Source organism: Falco rusticolus, chromosome 10 (genome assembly GCF_015220075.1).
Source record: "Falco rusticolus isolate bFalRus1 chromosome 10, bFalRus1.pri, whole genome shotgun sequence".
Taxonomy (NCBI): Eukaryota; Metazoa; Chordata; class Aves; order Falconiformes; family Falconidae; genus Falco; species Falco rusticolus.
Genome location: NC_051196.1, coordinates 22,556,595 through 22,581,709, shown reverse-complemented (window position 1 = coordinate 22,581,709; position 25,115 = coordinate 22,556,595). Strand labels below are relative to the sequence as shown.

At 43.8% G+C, this 25,115-nt stretch overlaps 1 protein-coding gene across 9 annotated transcripts in view; it reads left to right on the top strand.

The window, feature by feature from the left end:
* The window catches only part of ZBTB46 (zinc finger and BTB domain containing 46), a 59,656-nt gene extending 34,897 nt beyond the window's left edge, over window positions 1-24,759 (top strand). For 5 of the 9 annotated variants that reach the window (XM_037401953.1, XM_037401950.1, XM_037401954.1 and 2 more), the window contains 5 exons: window positions 6,018-6,190; window positions 7,351-7,402; window positions 7,496-7,807; window positions 14,119-14,294; window positions 19,565-19,951. In XM_037401953.1, the coding sequence (XP_037257850.1) occupies window positions 6,018-6,190; window positions 7,351-7,402; window positions 7,496-7,807; window positions 14,119-14,294; window positions 19,565-19,951 (1,100 nt within the window). Of the gene's footprint in view, window positions 1-6,017; window positions 6,191-7,350; window positions 7,403-7,495; window positions 11,033-14,118; window positions 14,295-19,564 lie in introns of those variants that run through there. The other 4 variants (XM_037401956.1, XM_037401951.1, XM_037401957.1 and 1 more) reach the window with 3 other exon arrangements.
* The last annotated feature ends 356 nt before the right edge of the window (window positions 24,760-25,115 follow it).

Below are 25,115 nucleotides of genomic sequence, written 5' to 3'. Positions count from 1 at the left end.
TTTTAAATCCTTTTTAGTCCCACCTCCCTTAAAACTTGGAAACCTGTGTCTGGTATTGATCCAACTTTAATGTTAACTGCTGAAGGCATGGAAGAAAGTGTTTAGTGCATATGTATGTAGCGCTTGGCTTCAAATTCCTGTTTTATTTGTTTGCAAAATGGTACTTACAAATGAAATCCAAAGTATTTAAGTCCTTATGGTAAAAGAAGTAGCACCAAAGGTTTTGAATCCAAAACTGACTAATGTTGGAAGTCTTGAGTGTTGCTTCTATGTCTGTAGAAACGATTGTGAGTTCTGTAGATTGCATGATCTTCTTGCTGTTTACTTTTAGACCTATGTCCAAGTAATGAGCAGCTATTGATTGCTTTGTTATACTTGCACATGGAAACAAATGTTATTCTACTGGTGATTTGTTGGAGACAGCTGTTGTGTACCATTCTGTGTGGCCAGTTTACTTTTCAACATACTCTTGTATTTCCTTCGTTGCAATCATAGAACACATTGATTCGCTAGTGCATAAAGAAAGAAAAATGATTAATGGTGTATTTTAATAATAATCTCAGAAGATGGTGATATAATTTGTGATGTAAAATAGAGCAAGCAGTGGCTGAGTACTACTGTTTGTTTCCATCAGAAAAGGTTTATTTTAATCTATTACTGAGAAAATTGACTGATTAAATAGAATGAAATGTCCACTTAAGGTATTTATTATTTTATTTTATTTTTACTTTCCTATGGCAGAAGGTAGATAATGTTTAATGGTGGTAGATTCATAGAATATGTCATAGAATGGCTTGGGTTGGAAAGGACCTTAAAGATGACCTAGTTCCAGCCCCCCTGCCACGGGCAGGGACACCTTCCACTAGACCAGATTGCCTAAAGCACCGTGCGAGTGGCCAACTGGTCACTTGAGTTGTGTGATAAAGGGGAGTAGCTGCACAATGTAATGTCTGTCTTAGTATCTTATTTTGCTACTCGTGTCTGAACAGTGGAATCATTTTTTTTTTTTTTAATATCTAAGTTCAGAGAGAAACAATACATTTTTTTGTACCTTATTCTGCAGCTTAAATCTTTAGGTGGAATTGCTGATGCAAAGTTCTTCTTTCTTCCGCAGTAGTTCACTTACTGAACGATCTCCAATTAAGTCAGATTTAGACGGTTCAAACCAGGCTCCTGGGTTGAAAATCCCTTTGTTGCAATGAAATAACAAAGATCCTGTGCAGCAGTTTAGTTGCTGGGCTCGCATGCAGTGAGAAGAGTGCCCTCAGCTGGCACCGGAACGGGTGGGAGCATAGACTGATGCGCAGCTGCAAGGGTGATTTATGCACCGCGTGTTCAGATCTGTGACTCGTGACAGGTGAAATCAGCGGTTTCATCTTCTGTCATGATAAACTGGAATAACGACAGGGCAGCCCTCTATCAGTCATCCTTCTCTTGGTTGGAGGATTTTACGTTTTACTTAAAAGCTGCAGCACCACTTGGCGTAAAGACAAATGAGTATAAAGCAGTCATAAATTTGGGGCTAGAAATTAGAGATTGCCTAACCAGCGGAGAAGCGGAGTTCAGTAACAGGCATGGTGTAGGCAGAAGACCAACTGGGTTTAAAATAAAGCTTGGTAATTTAGAAAAGGGGGTGAATGATAGCACGTTGTGGGGTGCCATGACTCAGGAGGTCCTTCCAGCCTGTATTTGAGGTCCCTGCTTTCCAGCTCTCACTGTTGCTTGAATTTCATTCAGCTAAGCCTCAATAATCTTACCTTTATGGAAGCAAAGTGAATTGCGTAAGACAGAAAGACGACTGCTGGATTAGTCTGTTGCTTCCACATCAGCAGGTGGATGTGGCTGTGGCCTGGTAAGGGGGTTTTTACAGAAGCAAGGAGTTAAGGGACCTATTTTTCTTTCATCTTATTCAGATTCACAGATACCGATTTACTTTAATCACTTAAAAAGATGTTCTGATATAAGACTCTCTTGCTTCTAAGCGGTCATTACTGAATATAAGACTCTCTTGCTTTTAAGTGGTCATTACTGAATACAATAGGACATCAAGTTTAATGAGAATTTTCAGTGTATAAAGTGACAGTAAAGCAAGTGGTAAGAATTGCGGAGATCTAAAAGCACGGTCTAGGTTGGTGCTAGCTTTGTAGGTGTTTTTCACATTTTTCTTCAAACACAATTTGAGGATGTTGAGTCATTTTAAAGGCCCGGGTTATATTTAAAAAAAAGAGGGGAGTAGGCAGGAGCACAGTGAAAAAGATTTCTTTTCTTTTTTTTTTTTTTTTTAAACCATCTGTCTGATGAAAAGGAAGCGCACTAATTTCAAGAATTTTAAGTGATCGATTCCCCTTGAGTTAAAAAAATGTGAAGTGTGCTTTTAATCTTAACTGCTATCACTGGATTGCCTTCGTATTCTCTTACAGAGCACTACAGTAAGTAACTGACTCAAGGAGCAGTGTTCGCATTCGCTTTTCTTTTGTGGAGGTAGAGACTTGATGGAGGCGGGCAGATCCGAAGAGTGTATCATACATGTTTAACATTCTGATGAGCCATTTCTAAAGGGGATATTAATCTCCAAATTACTGCACACATTACAAGTTTTCATTTTTTCTTCCGCATAGTTCATACTGTTGTAAAAGTCAATAGAGGATGCCGCAAGGTTTTAGTTTTACCTTGTGTTCTTTTTTCGTAATTCATTGTATATTGTAATGATTGTATGAGGTTTGAAATCGGTTGACATTCTGCTGATGGAAAAATGACGCCCAGGATGTGTGTGGGGTGTTGTATCACTATGATGTAGTCAAACATAAGTACAGCATTTCTAAAGTTAACCGGTTCAAACTGATTTAAAACTAGAAGGGGATATTTAAATACCTTGCCGTTTGGGTAATACAGTTGCCAGATAACCTACAGCTGAGGAGCTTTGAGAATTTGATGTTCGTGGTATATAAGCAAAATTGACATTGTTCATGTGGTTGTCAGAAACCTAAAGAACATGGGGGTTTTGCAGGGGGGAAAAAAATAAGTACTTGCGACTTACGGGTAACACAGAGGTAGTCTTGGGAACCACTAGTTACAGAACCTGCAGTTTGTTGTTGGGGCTGTGTTTCAGATAAGACATTATAAGAGGTTCATTTTTTCTTGTCTTTACATGTTTTCGTGGTTTGCCTGTAAAAGCAGGTTATTCTTCTCTGACTTCCCACTTCAGCAGTGCTGTTCTGCTGAGCTCCTTGGTTTGATAATGTGTTTCTTACTTCGTTTGTAATACTGAACTTTGGTAGCATTGTTCCGTACAGTTACAGCACATCTACAAAAGCCTCAAAGGCTTAAGTTGAATGTTTTTAGCTGGTTTTGCCAAGAATAATCAAGAGAATGAGAATTTTAATATTCATTAGAAAATGAGTTGGTTAGTTTACAGCCCTGTTTTCTTGTAAAAAAAAATAAATAAAAATAAAAAATGCAGAAAACTTTTAGATTTTGGGGTGCCAGCTCCCTTAAAGGGTAACTCTTCCACATTTTCAGAATAGTACATTGCATACTTTTTTGTATGTCTAAGTTTGGCTTTTCCTGTTTACCCTGTTGCAACTGAAACTGTTTATAGAAGCAATTCCTATGAAGCTTGCTGTCCAAGTGATTACATGGTAGACAGAGCCCTTTTCTTCTGGGCAAACCAGCTAATACGTTATTTTTAGTTGGTGGTTCATTGGAGCCAATAATTTATACTTGCACTGGATGCTAAAGGAATACATTTTACACTGTGGTCGACTTTCCCAGGAGAGAGTTAAAGGTATTCAGTTTGGTGTGGAATTTTTCTATGTGTTAAACGAAGATTTGGGGGAGAATAGATGCAATTTTAAATAAGATATCATAACCTTTGCCTTTCTTTTTTCCATACTATGCTATATTCATATAAATACTGCATTCACGTAAATACTGCTAAACCAGTGCATCATCGTCTATATGCAAAGCTGATTGAAGTGCTTTTGATTTCTGGTTTAGAAGTTAAAATACTTTCATTAAAATTAATTTCAATACAAATTTAGGAGGGAAAAAGGTTTCTCACAGAACTAGTCAGAATGGGACAAAATGTAAATTTGGGTGCTGTTTGCGTTCTCGTGTACAAAGTATGGGTCATTGATGTGGGTTTCTCATGTTACTTGAAGTTGTTGAAACCAAATAAATATTAATTATTGTTTGAAAAATCATCTTTGTATTTTGTGTTGTAAATCTTTGTGGCTCACATTGGATTATTGAGTTTGTTTCTCCTTGCTCTACTTCATTGCTCATTCGTTAGCCTTAACTTTTGCTCTAAGCAGTGCATTGTTTCTCTAGGAACCTGTGTAACTCTGTAGAGGTGTTTAATAAGGAATTGATCAAGCCAGACCCCACTGGCTTATCTCTGCTCTACACTAAAACACTGTTTGTTTAAGGAAGCACAACCCAGAGATGCCTCTTAAGTCATCCGTGGTTGCAGTTTGTAGCTTCAATGTAAACAGGGCATCTTGAATCAGTTTGGGATGTTCAGGGGAAAAAAGGAACATGTGGATGACTAGGCAGGAATTCTGCTGCAGACGTGGAGAGCTGGATTCCTGCTAACAGTTTCTAACAAGAAACACTAATGAGTTTGCGTTTTCCCTTATTTTTTCCTGTCTTTTGTTTACGGGTTCTAGCGTTTTGCTGTCTTGCCTTTAAATTGCGACAGCTACAGATGAGCACCAACAGAATGAAAACTTCAAGTATTGTTACAACACTTGAATAGAGTTAATGAAGTTGTGAAAGATTTCAATCGGCGATCAAAGTGGAGGAAGGTAAATCAAACATCCAGCTTGTGGCACAAGAGCAGAATTTCCTTTGATAGCTGATAAAAAGTTAGGTTTGGGATTGTTCGCATTTAGAAACCTTTGTGTGGTTTCACTCGAATGCTTTGTTGTGACCCAGATCACAGTGTATTGTATTCGGATGTAGTATAAACTTTGACTTGTTATTTGTAGCTGCATTAAAGAGTGTGGGTTTTTATATCCATAAAGGTTTCAATCAGATTCTTTTGTGTTAGAAATAAAAAAGCCTTTAGGGCATAAAGTGCTTTAAATATGAATTTGTTTACTCTTATGCCATATTTGCTTCTGGTTTTGCCTGCTTGCTTTTCAAAAATAATGACGTGCTCGGTATGTCATTCCAATATTCAGTTGAGGTGCTTGTTAAAGTTTGTTTAAGACTTCGTAATGTACACTGATCTTGATAACACAGCCTTTATTTGTATTTAGATTTGTCATTGATTATCAGTGCAGTTTCTGGAATATTGTTTGCCATTTGGCTGTTGCTACAGAATAGGCAAGAGGGTACAATTCTGCTTCAGCTGGACAAGTAATGTTTTCCTTTTTAACTATGGTAGATTTGTAGAATGTAACGACTGTCGGGCATAATCGAACAGTTTTGTGCAAATACTTGAACTTCTGTGCTTGCTGTCTGTAGAAGGAAGGGAATACTTTTTTCCATCTTTTGTAAAGCACTTTGAGATCAAGGAAGTACCATATTAAATAAAACACCATGGTCAGATCATGAGATCTGAAGCTTTAACATACATTTTCAAGAAAGTTAGCAATAGAAAAAAGTTTGTGCGTATGTTACTTAAAGATTGAAATGTATGTGTTTGAAGTGGTGCTTCTCCAAGAGGTGTCTTTCAGAAATGGGATTGCTCTGGATATTTGTGCTGGACTGTGCTGCTTTCTCCTGACAGACTCCTTAGTGACCTGCCACGCAATATTACTCCACTACATACATCGCGTACAGACGAGGCATTTTGGGTGGGGAGGCTGGTTTAAAAAAAAACACAACCACAGAACAAAACAAAACAAAAAAAAAACAACCCAAAAAAGCCTGGCATCACTGTCCTGCTGCATTCCCTCCCACTGACAGAAGATAAGCTGCGAGTGCTGGTGCACTGCCTTTGCAAGGCCTTTTTTAAAACCACCAGCTGGTGCTAGTTCACGTGGGTGAGATTCGTTTCCTGTGTTCCCCAGGGCCTGGCACCAACTTGAATCGTTCAAGGGGCGAATGTGATGGCAAAGTGGAAGCACCATCTCCCCCGCTGCCTTCATCACACCTTGCCACTCAGAGCCCCCCTGAGATCTGCTCTTCTGGTGAAATGTCACCAGAAACCATGATAAAAGGAGAGGTGCCTTCCTCAACCCAGGTAAGATCATGGGGGGAAAATGCAAAGACATTTAAATGCAAAGGTGTCTGTTTAATCAAATTCTGCCTGGCTAGGAGTACTTTGAAAGACTGTAATTCCTTATACTTTGATCTGTTCGCTTTTCTTTTTTAAAAACTATTTTAAAACTAGAAGTCTGTTGATGTCAGGGCTGGTGCTGTCCTAATTTTAGCCTTTCTGCCTTACCTCAACAGAACTTGCATTCAAAAAACAAGTGATTTTTATTTTGGGGTATACATGTCCTTTTTATTGTAAATCGCTTTGTTTGCAAAACATTGCATACAAGAACATAATATGGTATAAAGGTAGCAGAGATCCCAGCTATCCGTTGCCCGGTTCTGGTGTTTTGCATTTGGGTTTGTTGGAACTGTCTGAACAGGGACAGAAGCAGGCTGGCTTTCTGTGTCACGGGAGGCAGGAGTTTCAGGTAAGATCCATAGCTTCCTGTGGCATTTCTTATCCTTAATTAAAGGTATAGGTAGAAACACAGTTTTTCCTTTGCAGTCACCTTAGAGCAAAGCGAGCTGGCCAGAGCGGCTGGTCGCTGCTTGTCCTGTCTCCAGCAGACCTGCCCAGGCTGCATCATGCCCCTGCCTCATAGAGGGTTGCCATCTGCCGCACACTGGCATATTGCAAATGGTTTATGAAAAAATAAAAATAAAAATCTGCTTTTATTTATAATTTGGATCAGCAATGCCAGAGCGCGTTGCATAAAGGGAGCTACACAGAAGGTGTTTGTTTTCCATGGGCTTTTCTAGGTGGAAAGAAAAGGTCGCTGTGTAGGGCTAAGGGAAAATTTTCCAGCTCTGTTGTATCTGCTAGAAATTTTCTATCCAGTGTTTCCCGTTGGCCTGAGTGGGAGCCACAGGCGCTTGGTGAGCCTGGAAACTGAGTCGTTACCCAGGTCCTCAGTAGGCATGTTGATTGCTGTCTTCAAAACACCAGATCTTGCAAAATATGGCCCAGTTAACTTAGCTGCTTTGACAGTGAAAGCTTTGTGAAGGCAAACAGGGCTGCCAAAGCAAATGATGAGCCTCCCTTAAAGGAGTAAAGGCAATGATAAGATGGGAGCCTGAGCACTAACTGCAAAGATGTGTTCTTGTAAATGCTTGCCTTAACTTAAATGTGCTTTTCATTTGCAGGCCACTTACGATGGATTTTTAGCACTTTGGCAGTTTGATAATTCTCATTCAGGTAAGGGGAGAGAGAAAAAAAAATTTCAACTATCCGTGTTTTATACCCAAAGACGCTAATTTGTACACCTGTATGTGTGTGTTTCTGTTTCAGATAAGAATTTCTCGAGATCTGAAGACATGGACATAACCACTGATGGCCTGTTCCTGGATTCAGCCCTAGCCAAGAGGCTGACCTGTGGTTTCTGCAGGAGGGTTTTCCAGTGTGCTGAAGAGCTGAAGGAGCACATCCACAAGCATGCTTTCTCCGTGCTTCTCCCGTTTGACCTGGCAGACTGCTCCCAGCCTGGCCTTATTGACAGCGTGCCTCCTGGCCACCTTGCCCGCTTCCAGTGCTCCAAATGCCCTGCAAGCTTCACTCTGAAATCAAACATGGATCGCCATGAAAAGACCATCCACTTCAACTGTAAGAAGATGCAGTGTCCTAACTGTGACAAGCTATTTCGAGACAAGACAGACTTAAACCGGCACCTTATGTCTGTGCACTCAAGAGAGCGTACTTTTGTCTGTCTCTCCTGTGGAAAGGGCTTTGGTACACAGAAGAACCTCACCAGCCACGTGAAAGCGTGTTACCTGGGCTCTGCCCGGCTGGTCGGGTTTGAGCTTTTGGACAGTGTAGGACAAAACGAGGATCCGGAGGACACATAGATACCATTGTGTATACGAGACGCTTCCTTAAAACTAGGAAAAGCAAATTGTTCCATTGTCCTCATACTGCAAATAAATGTGCCGCAGGTGTAATATAATAGAGTAATTCCCCAAAGCTGATCAGGTTGATAGTGTGCTGGTTCCAGATACTGTGTAACTGCAGCCACGGTGCTGGTTTTCTGCAAAGATAACTTTTGTCAGCCCATAATAATGGGCGCTTTGGCTATCTTGCTGGTGTGATCCTACTGTGTGCTTATACTACCTTAAACTTATTTTTTTTTTTTATCAGTAGATCTCAAAGTGCTTTATAAAAGAAACTGTGATGTTTTCCTCTTATTCCCTGGAAAAATAACATACCTCAGCTTGTTGGGCGTGTTAGCAATAGAATTAATAATAGAATTCAGTCGTCTGAGTTCTGGTCTAGTGCTCTGTCCATTAGACAATTCAGGCGTTTCAGGCTTTTATTCAGTTTGAGATGAGGAGCTGTGAAAGCATGGGGTTGCTCAGTCCTGTAAGGTGTTTGCAGTCTGGTTTTCTCTGTCATCTAAGGGATAAAAATGTGCTGCTTGTTCATGTGTGCAACAGGGTGTGTAATTTGGGCTTGAAAGTTGTTGCGAGGCCTATTTTATTGATACTATGTTCGAGTACTCTTAGGACTTTTTTGAAATATTCTGGAGTATGGGTGTGGTTTTCAGGAATTCTGTAAATTTTGCCGATTTGTTTGTTATACATAATGTAATTAAGTTAGCCAGACTGAATGTATGTTGTTGAAACGGAGGAGAGGATTCTTTACATAGAAGGTTGAACTGAAACTTAGGGTGCGCGTATAAAAATCAGTAGTGGTTGTTACTGGAGGGTAGAAACCTTACTGTAATGTCTATTTTATTATATAAAATTCATTTATTTTTTTAAATATTAAATATTTCTGTGTCTCTTGCTATATATTTACATGCAAAACCAGATTATAGTAACTGTGAAATTAAAATAGCATAATTACTTGTCGTGCTTCCCAGCTGCTCTGTGCACAGCACAGCTTGTCAGCAGCTTGAGCTTCAGCGCTGTAGGACTGCTTCCCTTCACGTGCGAGAGAGGCAGCTGAGAAAGCGAAAGCAACTTCTAGAAATGATCTTTAGAGTTCTCCAGAATAGTTCTTCCTCATAAGATTGTTGCATCTCAGGGAGGCAAAAACAAGCAATATGTGGTTGTGCACAAAGTGGACTTGAGCAGGCTGGAGGTCTCCGGTGGAGAGTTTCTGGCAGAGCTGTTCCCCGTGGAAGGCTGGGTGAGGGAGATCATCCAGGTCCTGCTGCCCTTGCTCTCCTAGAGAGGGAATAGTTATATTCTGGTGCAGCACTGCTTTTCCCACTCCTGCTGTGAATGGGAGCTTCAGGGATACGGCTCCATGCCGGCGCTGGGTTTTTGAGGGTAGGGGGGCTGGAGATTCCCTGCTTGGCTTAGTTCTTCCTCGTTGGTTGAGCAGGATGCGGTCAGAGTTGAGTCTGTGTTCCTATATAACCAGTGTAGGATGCCATACTTCAGTCATTTTTTTTTTTTTTATTTATTTTTTTTGCAAAGTCACGTTCTTTTTTTTGCTCTGGTTCCCATTGACATCCTTGGTGTTGTGGATCACAGCTGTCTGTGTGTGTGTGTGGTTTATAGTCTGTCAGCTTCCCTTGCTACAAATATCCATTTATTTGCCTCATAATATATTTTGCTCTTCAATAACCAGCAAGTGAGGAAGGAGAAGGCCAAGCCAGAAGAGAAAGCTGTCACCAAAATGGGGAATTTGGGAGCAGCAAGGTAGGATTTGTCTGGAGTGGAAAAGTAAGATGCCAGCAGAAGTAACTTTAGCAAATTTTAAAAGGTTTAATTCATGTGGTAATACTCAATGACATTTCATATTTGTTCTTTTGTTTCCTCTCCTCATATTTGAGAATTTCATTCAACGTGGAACTCTTCTTCTATAATCAGGGCAACTCCTTCTCTCTAATAGGGGTTTAAGTAGTGTACTTGGCCTGTACGTCGGAGTGTTTTCTGACTTCAGCACTGAGACTTTCCCGTGTTTCCCTTCAGGATCAGGAGTAGGTTTTTTAAAATGTTACAGCCATAGGGTATAACATAGCAGAGGCTTACATGGTGGAGAAAACTTTTAAAAAGTAGGGTTGCTGTGTGAGAAAATGGCACAGGAAGATGATGGGAAGTGTAAGTTTGGCGGTTAAATTGCACCTTACTATTCATAAACTTAAATATATTTATGAGGATTAAGTGGATGAGAATTCTCTTATTTGTGAATTCTTTGTAATAACCAAATGAGTGTAGTATTTCAGTGATTATTAACTACATATCAGTTTACAGAGTTGACACAAAGCAGCTGTACCGGGCGGTGTATCACTGGTGCTTTTCCTTCTCTCAAGCCAGGGATGTAGGAACCTGTTTTCATTTAACAGCCTCAATGAAATAAGTGAAGTTACTTGAGATGACAATACCAAAGGCTTTTTCCAAAGCGTTATTGTGTTGGTTTTAAAAATGCACATCTTTGTAAATATTTTAGTGAAGTACATAGATTTTCACCATGGCCCTGTGTATTACATTCTCCGTTTCTTGGTGCTGCTCTTCCTATAGAAGTGTCCAATAGCTCATTATCTGTGGCGCTGCTGTTGATGGTCTTGATGATCTTGTTAAAGATTATTTCTTAGGACCTTAATGCTGCTATACATAAACTCTACAAAATACTGTCACTTAGACAAAAGATTCTACTCGTTCCAAAATCGGTATGTTGTTCGTTGAATATACATACTTGTGGGTGCGTATATTTAACAGTACTGTGAAAATGTTAACTCTGCAATACAGTTGTTTTTTTTAACAATGCTGCTGTTTTTCAGGTGTTTACTTTTGTAGATGCAAGAACTAAATATATGGCTATTTGGTGAAAAAATAGTTTTCAATAAAACTAGAGCTGCAAAAAGTGTTCTGTGACTGTTTTTAAATAGAAGCGTTCTGGAAGTTGAACATGTTATTCTCAAGCGATTTAAGCTGAATGCAGGCAGAAGTCGGCATGAGGGGTCTTGAAATTGGAAAGTGTTAGGAGTATGTTGTTGGAAATCCATGGATGTGTTGGAAACACATGGTGCCATCCGGAGTTGCCTTTCCAGCTCCCACAAGAGCTCAGCCAAAAAGTGAAGGGATGGGTGCGGACGGTAGATGAGAGGCGGCATCTGGTCATTTAGGAAATGACGGGATCAGGCACAATCTGGTGATGTAGGAAGTGAGGGATTTTGTGGTATTCTCTTCTCTAAAGCACTTTCGCTTTGTAATCTTGGGGTGTGGATGCTGTCAGGATCTCTGTGGCAGTTTTTTCCTGAGCTGCAGCCACCTCGCCAGGCGACTTGTCCTGCTGGCTGTGGGCTCCGCGTGCGGCTTGTTGGTGGTGCTGGGTACTGGATGTGTCCCCTCTTGACTTCTCCTGAGCAGCTTACACCTTGCTTACCTTGTCTAGACTCCATAGTAAGAGGTTTATAGTGATCCTGGGGAATGTAAGTGTTTGGGCTATCGCTAATAGTCGAGCAGTTACAAGAGCAGACAGGAAACGTATTTATCATAAATGGCTTTGTATCGTGACGTTGATACTCGTTGGGGAAGAAAGTGGGCTCCTTGCCTCTGTTTAGACAAGGGGGTCTGAAATCCCGAGGAGAAGATAAAGCAAAAAATACTTTCCCTGTAATATAAAAGAGAAAGAGTTTTCATATTCTAGGTTTTTTTAAAAAAATTCAAAATCTTGTACATCAGAGGGTAGGTGTGGGGTAGGGGAAGGGCTGGGTTAGCAGCCCGAGCTTGCGCAAGGCTCTGGGCATGGGGCCATGTTAAAGTATCTCCTCTGGAAGGTTCCCAATGCAGTGCAAGTGCATAGTCACTGAAACCAACCCATCAAAATTCTGCCTGATCACAGGGATTAATCTTTACTGATGGGTGAATAAAATATTCTTTAGTGTTCACTTTCCCTATTGTCAGTATTGCAGCCGTGGCCCCAGGTGAGTTGGCTTTTTTTAAAAAAAATTTTATTATTATTATTATTTTCCTTTTTTTTTTTTTTTTTCCCTTGAGCTAAAAATTCCCTTGACAGCTTTACAAATATGCTGGAAACCCGCACCAAACACTAAAAACAAAAAAAAGAAAGAAAGCACCCGTAGGATGGGCCAGCACAGCTGCTGAGCAGCACAAGAAAAGAATATAAGAATATTAGATCCCATTCAAACTGCTAGTCAAAGGAAGTATTTTTTCCACAAAGTTACCTGTGTGGAGGATGTTTTTAATTCCAAGTAGTCAAAAGAAATGTGAAGACAAAATTCCTATCACAGCAGCTTGAACCATGCTTTTAATCTGTATTAGAACAATAAAAAAAACTTGTTAGAATACTTTTTCTAAGCTGAGGTTCTGTTGAAATGCTTCTTCTGATCGTGAGGGGTGGTGTTACTTATTTAATTTAAAGATGTCTTCATAATGTCGTGTGGTTCGCACTTTCCCGTGATTAACAAATGTGGTTAACTTTTCACCTTGTTTTATCTGCATTGCAAATACAAAACAAACTTTAAAAATGGAAGAAAAGCAACAAAAATCCCACAAATTTGGCATCGAACAACACCAATCGCGTGAGCCTACTGACTTTCTTTAATAAACACTGGTTGTACATAGCTGGTTTGCAGGGTGCAGCGTAACTCCCAGGGTGTTACCTGCAGTACACGGGGGGCATGCACTGTACGTCAGTGAGTAGGGCATTTGTAGCAGATAACATTTCAATAAGCACCTAAAAATAATGCAAAATACTCAGTATGTTAGAAGCTGTGTAGTAGGACTGGTGTTATCCTTATTCCCCCAGCTCTCCTGCATAGATGTTTGCATTTACCAAGAGCCATTTACATCCACATAGGATACTTCAGGTGATTAACTAGAACTTGGCTTTCTTTTTTTTCCATTGTTGTTATGTAAACAATATATTGTTTTGAGAAATAATGCTAATTAGGAGAAAAAGTGGGTGAAAATTAACATACTAATGGAAAGGAATCGAATGACAAGAAGGTGGAGATTTAACATCCTATCCACGTGGACAGTCACTTCCAAACTTCTGGTGGGTGGATGTCCTCAGGGAGTAGCAAATACTCTGTTTTCACCTGCTGTGGTTTGCATATTGCACTTTCCCTTGGTTTGGAGGAGGAAATGCCACCACAGCTGCCGTGTGCGTTCTTCTGGCAAACGAGACCCTTGGGCTGGCAGTGCTGTGCGTCCCCTGGGGCCGCTTCCAGCGCACGTCTGAGGTGACAAGAAGAAAAGAATCAGCAGTGTCAGAATGGCTTCAAAGAACTCATCCCTTTTCAGCAAAATATGGTTGGGGGGGACAGAAAAAAGTCCATCAGGGGCTATATACAGCTGCCTCCTAAGGAGGCTCGCAAGGGTCCTGCTGCAATTTGACGTTACGCATCCTTTTAGATTTCTGTGTCTGTGCTGCAATGGTTACGCTGGGTGAGAGTTGGATAATGCAGAGCATGTTTGCTGTAACTGTCCTTTTTTTTCCTGGGTAATCCTTGGTTTCTGCATCTTCTTTTGAAATACTCCTGGAGTGTGTGATGATGTTCTTGCATCGTCCCATAACTAAAGCGCGTGGCACTGTTGGGGTGTTACAGCTGTGGTCTGCTCTTCACGGCTCGCCGCTTCCACAAATGGTGGTGGCAGAGTTTTAGATCTTGGTGTTTAGGATAATTCACTGTAAGTCAGAATCACAGCAGATTGTTAGTCCTCTTCAGCTGCCGTTCAGCAAGCGCTGGGCAGTGTTACAGACTGTTGCTAAACGTTTGTGCGTCGGCTTGTTCAAAAGCTGCTGTTATGAGGGTACTTCAAGTTGTTAGTTTTAATAATACAAGTGCATTAACATAGTATAAAGGTTTTAAAAAAGTGTAGGTGGTTCAGAGGTGAGAGTGTGATTTCACATTGAACTACTTTAATAGTGACATAGTGAGGAGACTGTCCCATTGAGAACGTTCTGAGCGTAATCTGTGTGTTGTGCTTCCTCTCTTCCAGTCAATGAGTTCACAGTCATCAGGAAGAAGTTCAAGTGCCCGTACTGCAGTTTCTCAGCCATGCATCAGTGCATCCTGAAGAGACACATGCGATCCCACACGGGAGAAAGACCTTATCCCTGTGAGATCTGTGGGAAGAAGTTCACCCGCCGGGAGCACATGAAGCGGCACACCTTGGTAAGAGCCCTGGCCGGGCAGCAGTGTGGGCAGCGGGTGCAGGCAGCACATCTGTTCAGCTGAAGGATAACGGGCTTCCTCCAATTTACAGCTGTGTTTTGTTTTCCTGCTGGTCTGACAACTTCTCCAGGTTTTTTTGGTTTATTTTTTTCCCCTCCCACCTTTCAAAGGCACAGTGTTCTGCAGCCGGTTTGTGCAGAGGGAAGCCACGGCGGCTCTCCTGGCTCCACCGGAGGGTTTCCGAGTTGCTCCCCCGGCAGCCAGTGCTGCCTGTGCCAAGGGCTGAGCCGGCCTCGCAGTGCCAGCCTTGCCCTCCGGCACAGCCGCCTCCTTCCCAGCCACGCTGGCTGCCGGGGGGAGCCTGGGCACTGAGGACAGGAGCTAAAATAGCTAATGCTGCCTTTGGGGTGGAAAAGGAAATTTTTTTTTTTTTTAATAGGTTGAATGATTCGGTGCAGGAAGCTTTAAAATGCGTTGCTCAGCAAGAAGAACTCAAGGCAAAGCTGCTCTGATCTGGCAACGCTTAGTTATCAAAAATAATGTTATGCCTTATTGAAGGTGGTTGCTCAAAACGAAATAGGAGGCTGGCTGGTGCTGTTGGCCGGCCTTTTACAACTTCCTCTGAAACAAAATTTTTAGGTGAACTTTGATTTACTTATAAGGGGAGAATTAGTTGCCATCCTAAAGTGGTTCCTCAGAGCTTGGTATAGAGGTGGTACGGTGGGTGAGCAAATAGTTTCTATGTCATTATTTCAGTAATGCACACCAGCAAGCTCTGTTGCCCCTCTAAATAAGCTTGTAGTGAAACCCAGATTATTTTTTTTCAATACTGGGGATGGCAGCTGTGAGGTTCTAGTACAGTGAGATACTTAAAAAAAAAAACAAACAGTCCCAAGAGTGTTTACAGTTCAGTGACTAAGAATCGATTTGTTGAGGTCAGTTAAATAACTCTCCCCATATTTATTATCTATATATATCATATGTATATTATCTATTAAATTTTGGATGTAAAGAATATCTCACTGGAGGAGGTGTGCTTCCGGTAATTAATACCTAATTTTCCTGGTTCTAATTCTCAAAAACCCCACAAAGAACCTGAATTCCCTCATCCCAGTCCTGCAGGCGTTGCGTCCCCTTCATCCCTCCTGCGGTGGCGGTTCAGCAGCGGTGACGCAGCTCGGTGCAGGTGTAACGAAATGGGCAATTCCTCTTCTTGCTCTGTAGATTTCTGCCCTGACGAGAATCAGCAGATCTTTACGTACCGTGGGGAAGGCAGGGAAGTGCCCTGTACCCTCAGGAGTGAAAGTGAGCCGATCTGCAAATTCGTTTTAGTGCTGCTGAAGCCGTTGTGGGTGACCGACACGGTTCTGTTCTGTCCCAAGTCCCATTAACGCACCCAGGGAGATGGAATCGGTGATTTGTGGATACGTACCAGGGGGCTGGTGTGTGTGTGTGTCTGCCTGCGTCTCTGTACGACTTGTTTCACGTCAGGAATTAGCTAGTTTAGGAAATACCGGCTGGATTACAGATTTGTAGTGCCAGCTCCTGAGCAAAGTGCCACCCCGACAAAACCGATTTGTTTTCATTTCCAAAGAGCCATCAGTGACTCCAGGGCACCTTGGAATGGATGGTTAAAGAGAAAAGGACAGGGATTTGGGGGTTTTTTGGTACTGTTTGAAGTAAGGCCCCAGAAAAAAATCCAGTTTCATTATTTATCTGAAGATTCTTTTGAAATGAACCTACAAAAAGGGGTGTTTTCTTACATGCAGATGCTACCGTGCTGATCATGGTTTACAACAGCAGTGGTGCGGGCTGCCCGAGGCGCTCGTGGCCGGATGAGCTGCTGGATTCGTGTGCTTTGCTTGTCTTGTTGTCTTATTTCGTCTGAAGTTTTGGGGCTTAATTGTGAACTCTTCAGCTAAATCTGTAAAGATGAATGCTAGTGTGCATCAAATAAAAATACATGTTATAAAAATAAGGTGTAGGAGAAGGAAGTAGGTTTAACACACCAAACCCCTTGTTTCTCTCAGTTCCTCAACTGATAACCACAGACATAAGGGGACTATTTTAATTTAACTCAGATTAAAAAGTGTACTTTTATAGTCTTGATATAACATTTAAATTTAATAGAAACACTTGTTTTCTTTGAATGGGAGTACTAAAGTAAAAACAAGAGTTTCTTTCTAAAAACCTTTGCACTTGGAGTGCTATTTCCGTGGGGTGGCAGAGCGGAGCTGGGTTTCCCACACCGTCGCAGTGACCAGGCTGTGTCCAGAAGGAAGCACTACCCCTGTGATACCCACCAGGTTTTCACCTTAAATGAAAAGAATTTGCCCAAAAGGGTCTTGATTTTTAATTTGAAGTGACTTGTCTCTGTACATGCCGAACTTTCTTACCTGGTCTGCCACAGCATCACACGTGACGTGCAAACTGCTTAAAACTGGTGGGATACATTTAGGTGGGAAAGCGCAGGTTGGTTGGCATACTGAGCTGCTGTCTCCTTGCTGTAGCTTTTTAAAAGAAACTTTTTTTTTTTTTTCCCCAAGCGCATGAGAGCCTGGTTATTATTGGGGTGTTACCCCCACTATGCAGCTTGCTCAATCCCCGCCGCTGTTGCAGAAGCGGGTGCCTTTTCCTGGGAAGAGCCGCTGCCCGATGGGAGCGGGGGGCTTACACAACACATTGCTGTGGCATTCCAAACCCCCCCCCCCGTCTCCTGCCACCCCCCCTCCATGCATGCCCGTTGGGCTGAGTGCCCAGCCATCTGCTGGGGGACTGCCCCCTCCCCCCCGGCGTCCCGTCCCTATTGCCTTGGGGTCGGGGTTCTGCTGCTCGGGGGGCAGAGCCAAGCGGCGAGCTCAGGGCTGCTGCAAGTGCACAGGTTTGAAGAGCTGTTACTGGTTTTGCAGCAGGGAACACCTCGTCATGCCAGCTGGTTGCCTCCATCATTCCATTGTTTTATTTCTCAAAACTTTCCCCCTTTTTTTTCATATTTTGTTTTTTTTTTAATTCTTCTCAGAAATTTAGGATGTTGATGTTGTCAGCACAATGTTTTCCCCTCTCCCCCTTGGAATATTGGTATTTAGTCTGTTAGTATGTGGTCTTTCCAATGGCATTTTCAGATACCGAGGACCAAACGCTGTTTCTGTATTTAATAATTACTAATTTGGCCATAAGAGAAGTAAAACTAATGCCTGCTCAGCTGCATCCAGTAATGTGGTTCACTTTGAATGTGCCAACTGAACTGTCAGTGCTGGCAAAGAGGGGGAGAGTGATCAGGTTTCTAACAAATACTTATCGTTTTAGTACCTGCTTCATAATTCCTTTTTTATATGGCTCTTTTAGCCCTTCTTCTGTGCCCTTGACCACCTTCTGTGATCCTGTTTGGCTTTTGATGCCTGAAAATCATTCTTCTACCAGTTAAAAATGAGTGATACCGATAGATCCTGTTATACCTATAGATCCTGACTGACAGCCATGTCCCAACTGCTTCTGTAAAAGCTTACATGTAGTTTAAAAAAAAATAAATATAATGGCTTTGCTTGATGCTGTTGAACACTACATCACGGGGACTAGCTTGGAGCCAGGGAAGGCTGAAGCCGGAGCACATCAGAGGAGCTGGCGGGCTTTGAGCGCGGTGGGGACCGGTGCGGCACAGAGCCGGAGCGAGCATCATGTGGTAGCGAGGGCTTGAGGGGGTGAGGCGGGTCAGTTTGTCCTCATCCCACATCCCGTTAACTTGGCTGGCTGTTCGGATGAGCGACGAGCGCGGGGTTTTTGGAGGATCCTGTCTGAGAGCAGGTGATCCTGTGCTGAGGCAGGAGCAGGGAGCTGGCCTCTCCAGGTGCTGGGTTAAAATAAAAGGAAGGGCTTTTCCATGCAAGGCGTGTTTAACCAGCAAAACCTTCCCTACAGCCTGTTGGGAGCATGAAAAGAAATAATTAAAAAAGTAAAATAATTAGGTGCTGGCGATATGTGCCCAGCGGCTGTGGTAGCTGCTGGTCTGCATGAAGCAGCGTGCTCAGGACCACCCTGGATCACTGGCCACTGCATAGCATCATACAGGGTGGATCCTCCTCTGCTTCTGCAGGTATCTCCTGCTGAGCAGTGCCAGTGACTGGGCAACGCGAGCTCCTGGGCTGTCCCTGTGTGGCATTAATGTATAATATATATATATACACACATAAAATTTTTCTTTATATATAGATATATATATGTTTAATATTGGTCAGCCCTGAAGTAGTCAGGTGGTTGGGCTAGATGATTGTTGTAGGTCCTTCCAAATGAACTATTTTATATATAAATTGAATATATATCTGCATTTTATATAAATTCTTTATGTATAATATAAATGAAAGTACCTGATGAGGCTCCTTGTGGTGGGATTGGGGAGCTCTGGCTGCACTGGCTGGCTGTTCCCTTTCAGAGAGGAGCAGGTGAACATTCTGGATGAGCTCCTTGCCTTCCACATGTGGCAGAAGTAGCCAGCAACAGATTTCACCTCTGATGAGGCAGTTTTGTGCTTCTCAAAGTAGGTGATTTTGCTCATTGTGTAGTGAAGTTTGAATCTTGGGAGTGATTTCTGGGATCCTGCAGAGCATTTTCCCACTTGCAGCTTATTCTGTAAGTGCGATAGCTCCCTCTGTGTGCCTGGCACGCTTGGACGTAGGCTGCAGCGTGATTTATAGAACAGAAACACTTGTGACAAACCATTTTTCAGCCACTGGAGTAGGCAGGATTAAGGTTATAGAAGTACGTTCAGCTGCACTTCTTGAGAGAGATTGGGTACGTTAACAGTGCTCCTACTCTGGGTCTTGGCAGCAGTGGGATCAGGAGGGAGATGGCTGAATTAACGTGATGTTAACAGCAGTTTGATCGTGGGTTGGTTTGCTCTGGTCTGAAGAGAACTGGGGCTTGGTGGTGGTGGGGTTTTTTCTTCCTTTTTAAGATCCTCCTCGTGGTGGTAGAGTAATGCAACTGTTGCACCCCAGAAGAAATGAAAAGGGGAGGAAAAAATGAAATGATACAAGTTCCTCTCAAAACTGCTAGTTTGATAATCAAAAGGCAGTCTTGAAAGGATTTTCTACTGATTAATTTTGTAATTAATCACAGCGGGTTTGAGTTCACGACAAGAGCCCACGACAATCTCAGGTTGCAGTCGCAGGCTGCGGTGGTTTTGCCTTTGCAAAGGATGGGGGAGCGAGTCCTTCCCTGCAGCTCTCCATCCCTCTCCCTGGGCATTAACTTTTCTGATCATTCTTCTTTTCCAGGTCCACAGCAAAGATAAAAAATACGTCTGCAAAGTGTGCAACCGAGTGTTCATGTCTGCGGCCAGTGTGGGGATAAAGCATGGCTCTCGCCGCCACGGAGTTTGTGCCGATTGCTCTGGGCGAGGCATCGCTGGTCACCTGGACCACAACGGGGGGGAAGGGTCTCCAGACGAGTGCTACCCTGGGGAGGGGCAGTACATGGAAGACCCAGATGACATCAAAGTGGAAGGAGACGAGGAGATGGGAGACGACGACGACATCAAGTGGAAGGATGACGTGGGCATGTCACAAGATGACGTGATTTTAGATGATGACAAAGATGTCGACTCTCCACAGGAGCAGGACAACTCTGGGGAGAACGACAAGGATTTTACCTGGATTTCTTAGGGATTTTTTTTTTTTTTTTTTTTTGGTTTTTGTTTCGCTCTGATATTTGTAGGGGGAGGGAGGGTGGGGGAGGAAGGAGTATGTTGGGAAAACTAAATAGCCTTGTTGTCGTCCATGTGTGCAAAATAACTCTTGTGTTTTCTAAACAAGTCCTTCTCTGTTCCACTCAGATACTGTCTTAGCAGTGTCGCTTCCCTCGACACGACTGACTTCGCCTTCCCCCCCTCTCCCTCCGGGACAAGCCCGGATCGCGGTCGCCCCCTGGACCAGCCGGGCTGCACCTGGGCAAGGGGGACCCTGCGGGCGCGAGCGCTGCACCGCGGGGGGGCTGGGGGAGCACGAGTCCTCCTACCTTCCCACCCTCGACCAATGCCAGGGAGATTTTTGTGTCCGAAGCAGGTTTTTTTTTTTTTTGTGGTTGTTGGTTGGTTTGTTTTTGTTGTTTTGGGTTTTTTTAACACCTTGTCTGTGTGCTAAAATCCCAGCAGCAGTGGAATTACAAGCTAACGTTGTGAAGGCAAATTGATGTGCGTGTTGGAGGGCTTCCCTTGATGATAACAGGCCTTTTGCAAAGTTATTTGAAGAGATTTTTTTATTCTTTTTTATGGAGCCAAATAGATCGAAAGGCAGGTCAGATTACAGCCTTACAAATTGTTTTCTTAGATACTTAGCTTCCAAAAGAATTGCCATCAAAGACAGAAAGACTATGACGTTTCTTGGACCTACTGGCGTCTTACCCGTGTCCCGTCTTCCAGTCTTGGTTATCCGCGGTTGCAGGGACGTGTGTGTGGGTGCTCCCAGAAGTGCCCTTTGCTGTAATGGGGACAGATAGTTCTTTACCTGTCGTTGTTCTCTGCAAACACCTTCACTTTCCTCCCTTTGCTCAGCTGCCTTTTTTGTCAATATATGCAAACCGTAGCAGAACGGAGGCATTTAGCAAAGTGCAGGATGAACTGGGAAGGGTGAGAAGCCAGGTTGAGGAGACCCCAGCTGGCTGGAAATCTTGCTGCTCCTGTCCGGTGGACTTTGCTGGGGCCAGGATTCACCTGGGTACATTGTTCTTCCCTGCTAATTTAAAATTTTTCGTGCATCACTCGTAGGTGTAACCCCTACTGAATTCACGGTGAAAACCTTCAGCTGTAGCTGCACTGGTTCCATGTACGTTTTTGAATAAACCTTTTTTTTAAAAAAAAAAAAAAAAATTAAGAATCAGGTTTCTCCCAGTATCTCCTAACTGGCTCTGTGGGGCTGCTCCAGGTAGTTGGATTTTCCTTGTTCATATCGGCCACTGTTGCCTTCTTCCAGCTACACCTGAATGACAACAGCAACAAAGTGCGTTGGAACTGTCTCGTTCCTGAGTAGAAGCTTCTTTAACCCTTCGCCTCTTTGCTTCTGGTGCTTTTTTTTAAATAAGAATAATAATTAAAAAAAAAAAAGCTGAAGACCTCGCTCTTCCCTTGCCGTAGAGCAATTGTCTACGCTGTCTGTGACGGTGGTTTCTTGAAACCTGCCACCGCCGCCTGCCCGTTACCAGAAAGCCAAACGATAAAGGTGCTATTTACCCCGCGGTGGGACAGGTGAGCTCCGGGGGGGTGTGCGGCGCAGGGGGGGCCTCGCCAGCAGCGTGGTTCCACCCAGCGGAGCAAGGAACAAGGATTTTGTACAATAAACCCCAGTAAAGCAAATAATCTGGAGGGACTGAAGGTGTGCGGTGCCGGGGTGCGGCAGAGTGTGGGGGGAGCCGTGGGCCTGGCACCGCCGGCGGCCGGTTCTCATTTGTTCCCTGATTTAAGGTGCATCCCGGGTTTATGGTGTTCGACCCCCTTTGCTGCGCCTCAGCCCCTCGCCAGCGCTGGCCGCATCTCCCTGCCTGCGCCCTCCCGCATCACGCCGGCGATGCCCTTCACTGGAGCCTCCGGCCGCTCCCGACCCCTGCGGTGTCGGTGGGGGGGGACACGGGTCCTCAGCCCCTCCGCTGGGCTCGGCAGGGCCAGACCCCTGGGCTCAGTCAGGCTCGTTGCTTCTAGCCGGTGCGAGTGGGTGACCCTCTTTAAATACCGAACAGAGGCGCAGGGTCCCCCAGAAACTCTTTACTTTAATCCTAAAAATCTAATTCTGCGTTTTGGCTCCTTGCAGAGCCCTCCTACCATGCAGAAAAAGGCAGAACCCCACTGTTGTGCAATTAGACCTTGATACAGTCATTTCCCCACCAGCCGTAGCAGTTGGGGGGTCCCGGCGCAAGGTGCCCCCCCCCCCCCCCCCCCCCCGCCCCGACCTGCTCCCCCGGGCACGGTCTTTGTATTTATTGTCATTTATCCTGTAAATATGGAGGGGGGAGGGGGTGTCTGAGGTCCTGAACTTGCAGCATCACCTGTTGCGTGTAGACAAATAGATACAGTACTGAACAGGTATCTGTAGCTTTGCTTTTTATATGTAAAAAAAGCTATTTTAAAGAATTTCCAAACCTGACCCCTTCACAGCCGCTGGGTTTTGGTGACATTCCGTCTCGCCCATCGCGGGTGCCGGTGCATGCGCCCACTGCCCACCCCTCCTGGGGGGAGCGGAAGCATCACTCCGAGCCCTCCTCTTCCTCGCTTCTCCCTGCCCTCGCCCTTGGGTGACTCGGGTTTTGTGATCAGAGTGACCGGGTGCTTAGCTTTACCTTGCAAATTCCTTTGGGAATATTTTATATTCTTTTCCTTTCCTTTTTTTTCTCCTTTCTTTTTGAGGGTGGGCAGTAGGGCAGGTGGCTTTCGGAGGTGCCTCCTGGCAGAGCTGCTCTGAAGCTCTTTGAGCTGAGGATGCAGAATTAAATTAAAAAGGAGAGAAAACCAGAAACTCCACGTAGAAGCTAACTTTCACCATGTTACCATTATTATCTGGCACATGCTTCCATATTACTAACATACACTATATATACCAAATAAAGTCATTCTAACACCTGATGTATATTTGAAGTGCTTTGTTTTGATGGAGGTGTGCAGATTCAGAAATGTAGGAATTAGTCCTTACATTTCCATGCTCCGGTGGATGCTTTGTGAGGCTTGGGTTCGAAAAAGGAATTTGGGCTTTTTTTTTCTTTTTTTTTTTTTTTCTTTTTTTTTTTTTTTTTTTTAAATGCTGAAACTTTATAAAACTTCATTAGTTGCTCTGTGCAACTGCAACCCTCGGGCTCCTCTCCGGGCACGTCTGGGATCTACTGCCTATGCAAACTTTTCAGCTCTTTGAGATTCCAACAAACCCCCAGTAATTTTGCCTGTGCTGTCCAGCGCTAGCTTGAGTAACCTCTAGCATCTCGTCTTTGTATTTCCCTTCAGGGCTTTGTATACTTCACTGAGGTTCCCTTTTTTTAATTTTTTCTAAATATACGTATGTGTATATATATATATATATATACAGATTTAGTTTAAAGAAAATAACTCCCTTATTGGTAAGAAAAAAATTGATACACTTGGTCTCGGTAACTTGCAACTAATTTTTTTAAGTCGTTGTATGTACTTGTAAATGTTCCTCCCGGAATTTCTTTGTTGTCCTTGTTATTTTTTTTTGACACACGAGAGAGTGCCAGGAGTAGAAAGAGCATTTCAAGCCGTGCTTGTCCTGCACGGGATGGGGTGCTCTGGCATCGTCCTGCCCTTCCCTCCGGGAGATGTCCCGCGGGATGGGGGTCCTGCCCTGCCCTTGCGTTTGGCCAGTACCTTAAACAGGGGACAAACAAGGCTCGTGTGTGGCCTTCTGACAGTTTAGTTCCAAAAAAAATAAGTGATTTAAATGTCATGAAGTCCCCAGGTTGGTGTGTTTTAAGGTCACCCCAAAGCCCCACAGCTGGGAGCGACTTTGCGGGGCAGTGGGAGCGGGATGCGTCGCGGGGAGGTTGGCGGAGCCACCGTCCTGCTCCTTTTCCTTTTTATCCCAACTCAGCGCTGGGACTACACAGGGAGCAGTTTTCTTAGGAAAGGAAACCCGCCCTGGCGCTAGGGCCCGTTGTTTCTTCTCTCGACTCATGCCTTTAAATACTCCGCTTTTCCAAAGCGAAAGCCGCGTTGTTGGGGGGCTGGCGCGCGTTGGGGCCAGGGGCTGGAGCAGGGGCTCGGCTCATGCCCCCCAGGTGGCCCGGCTGCCGCTGGGGCTGAGCCCCCTGGCACCCCCACCTCCAGCTTCCCGTTTTGCACATCGCCCTTTAGGAAAGAAACTCCATGAAAATAATGCAAAAACTGGAATTTTTTGCAATATTATGAAAGATAATCTTATTTTAGCTCATTCTGTGACATGTGCAACTCCTAAGAAAGCCATACTTAATGGTTCTTTTTATTTTTTAGATTCTATATTGTGTTTTGAATTTCTGCCTTTTTTTTTTTTTTTAGTTCTGCATAGTAAGAGTGCTGTGTGTATGCTTTCATATATATTTATTTTTCAACGTGCTTTAAACCTGTCTACACAAATAAAGCTAAACAAGAAAAAAAAAAAAGGACAGCGTTTGAAGACGGTTGACTATTATTATTTTTTTTGCTGGGAATATTCTATATTATACTGACTTTATATTAATTATTATAAACCTGTGTTTGTATTGAAGATGTGTTTAATATTTCGGGGAGGTTGAGGAGATGTAACCAGAGGGCAGTGGGAGAACATGGCTGTGTTGTACTGATTTTCTGTAAATGTAGTTCAGGTAACTATGACCTTATTTTCTAGTCGCTCTCCCAGTTCCGCGGCTGCCTCTGGGTTAGAATTACTTTGTGATGGGATTTAGCTTAGACATACTTGCAAAAATCAATCAGTTTCAATAAATTGGGAAATTGCTGCTACAATTCCGGCTGGAGGTCGGTGCTTGGTTTTGTTGGGGTTTTAATGTGTTGTTATTTCTCTGCTGCTGGCGGAGGGATGGGGCGATGGCGGGGCCGTGGGCACCACCCAGCTGCAGCCCAGCGGTGCTGCAGGGCCCAGCACCCCACACTCCCGGGTGCTGGGGGGCGGCCGGGGGGTCCCTGCACCCCAAAACCCCCCTCGCCCCGCGGGAAGCCCAGCACACCCCAGCTGCAGTGATGCCCCTTTGCCTTTGCCCATCCCAAATAGGTGCCTGTGGCTCCTTCCCCTCCCCCCCCCCCCCCCCCCCCGGGTGTGAGCGTTGGGGGCGAATTTCTTATTTTTAGGGCTTTATTTGAAA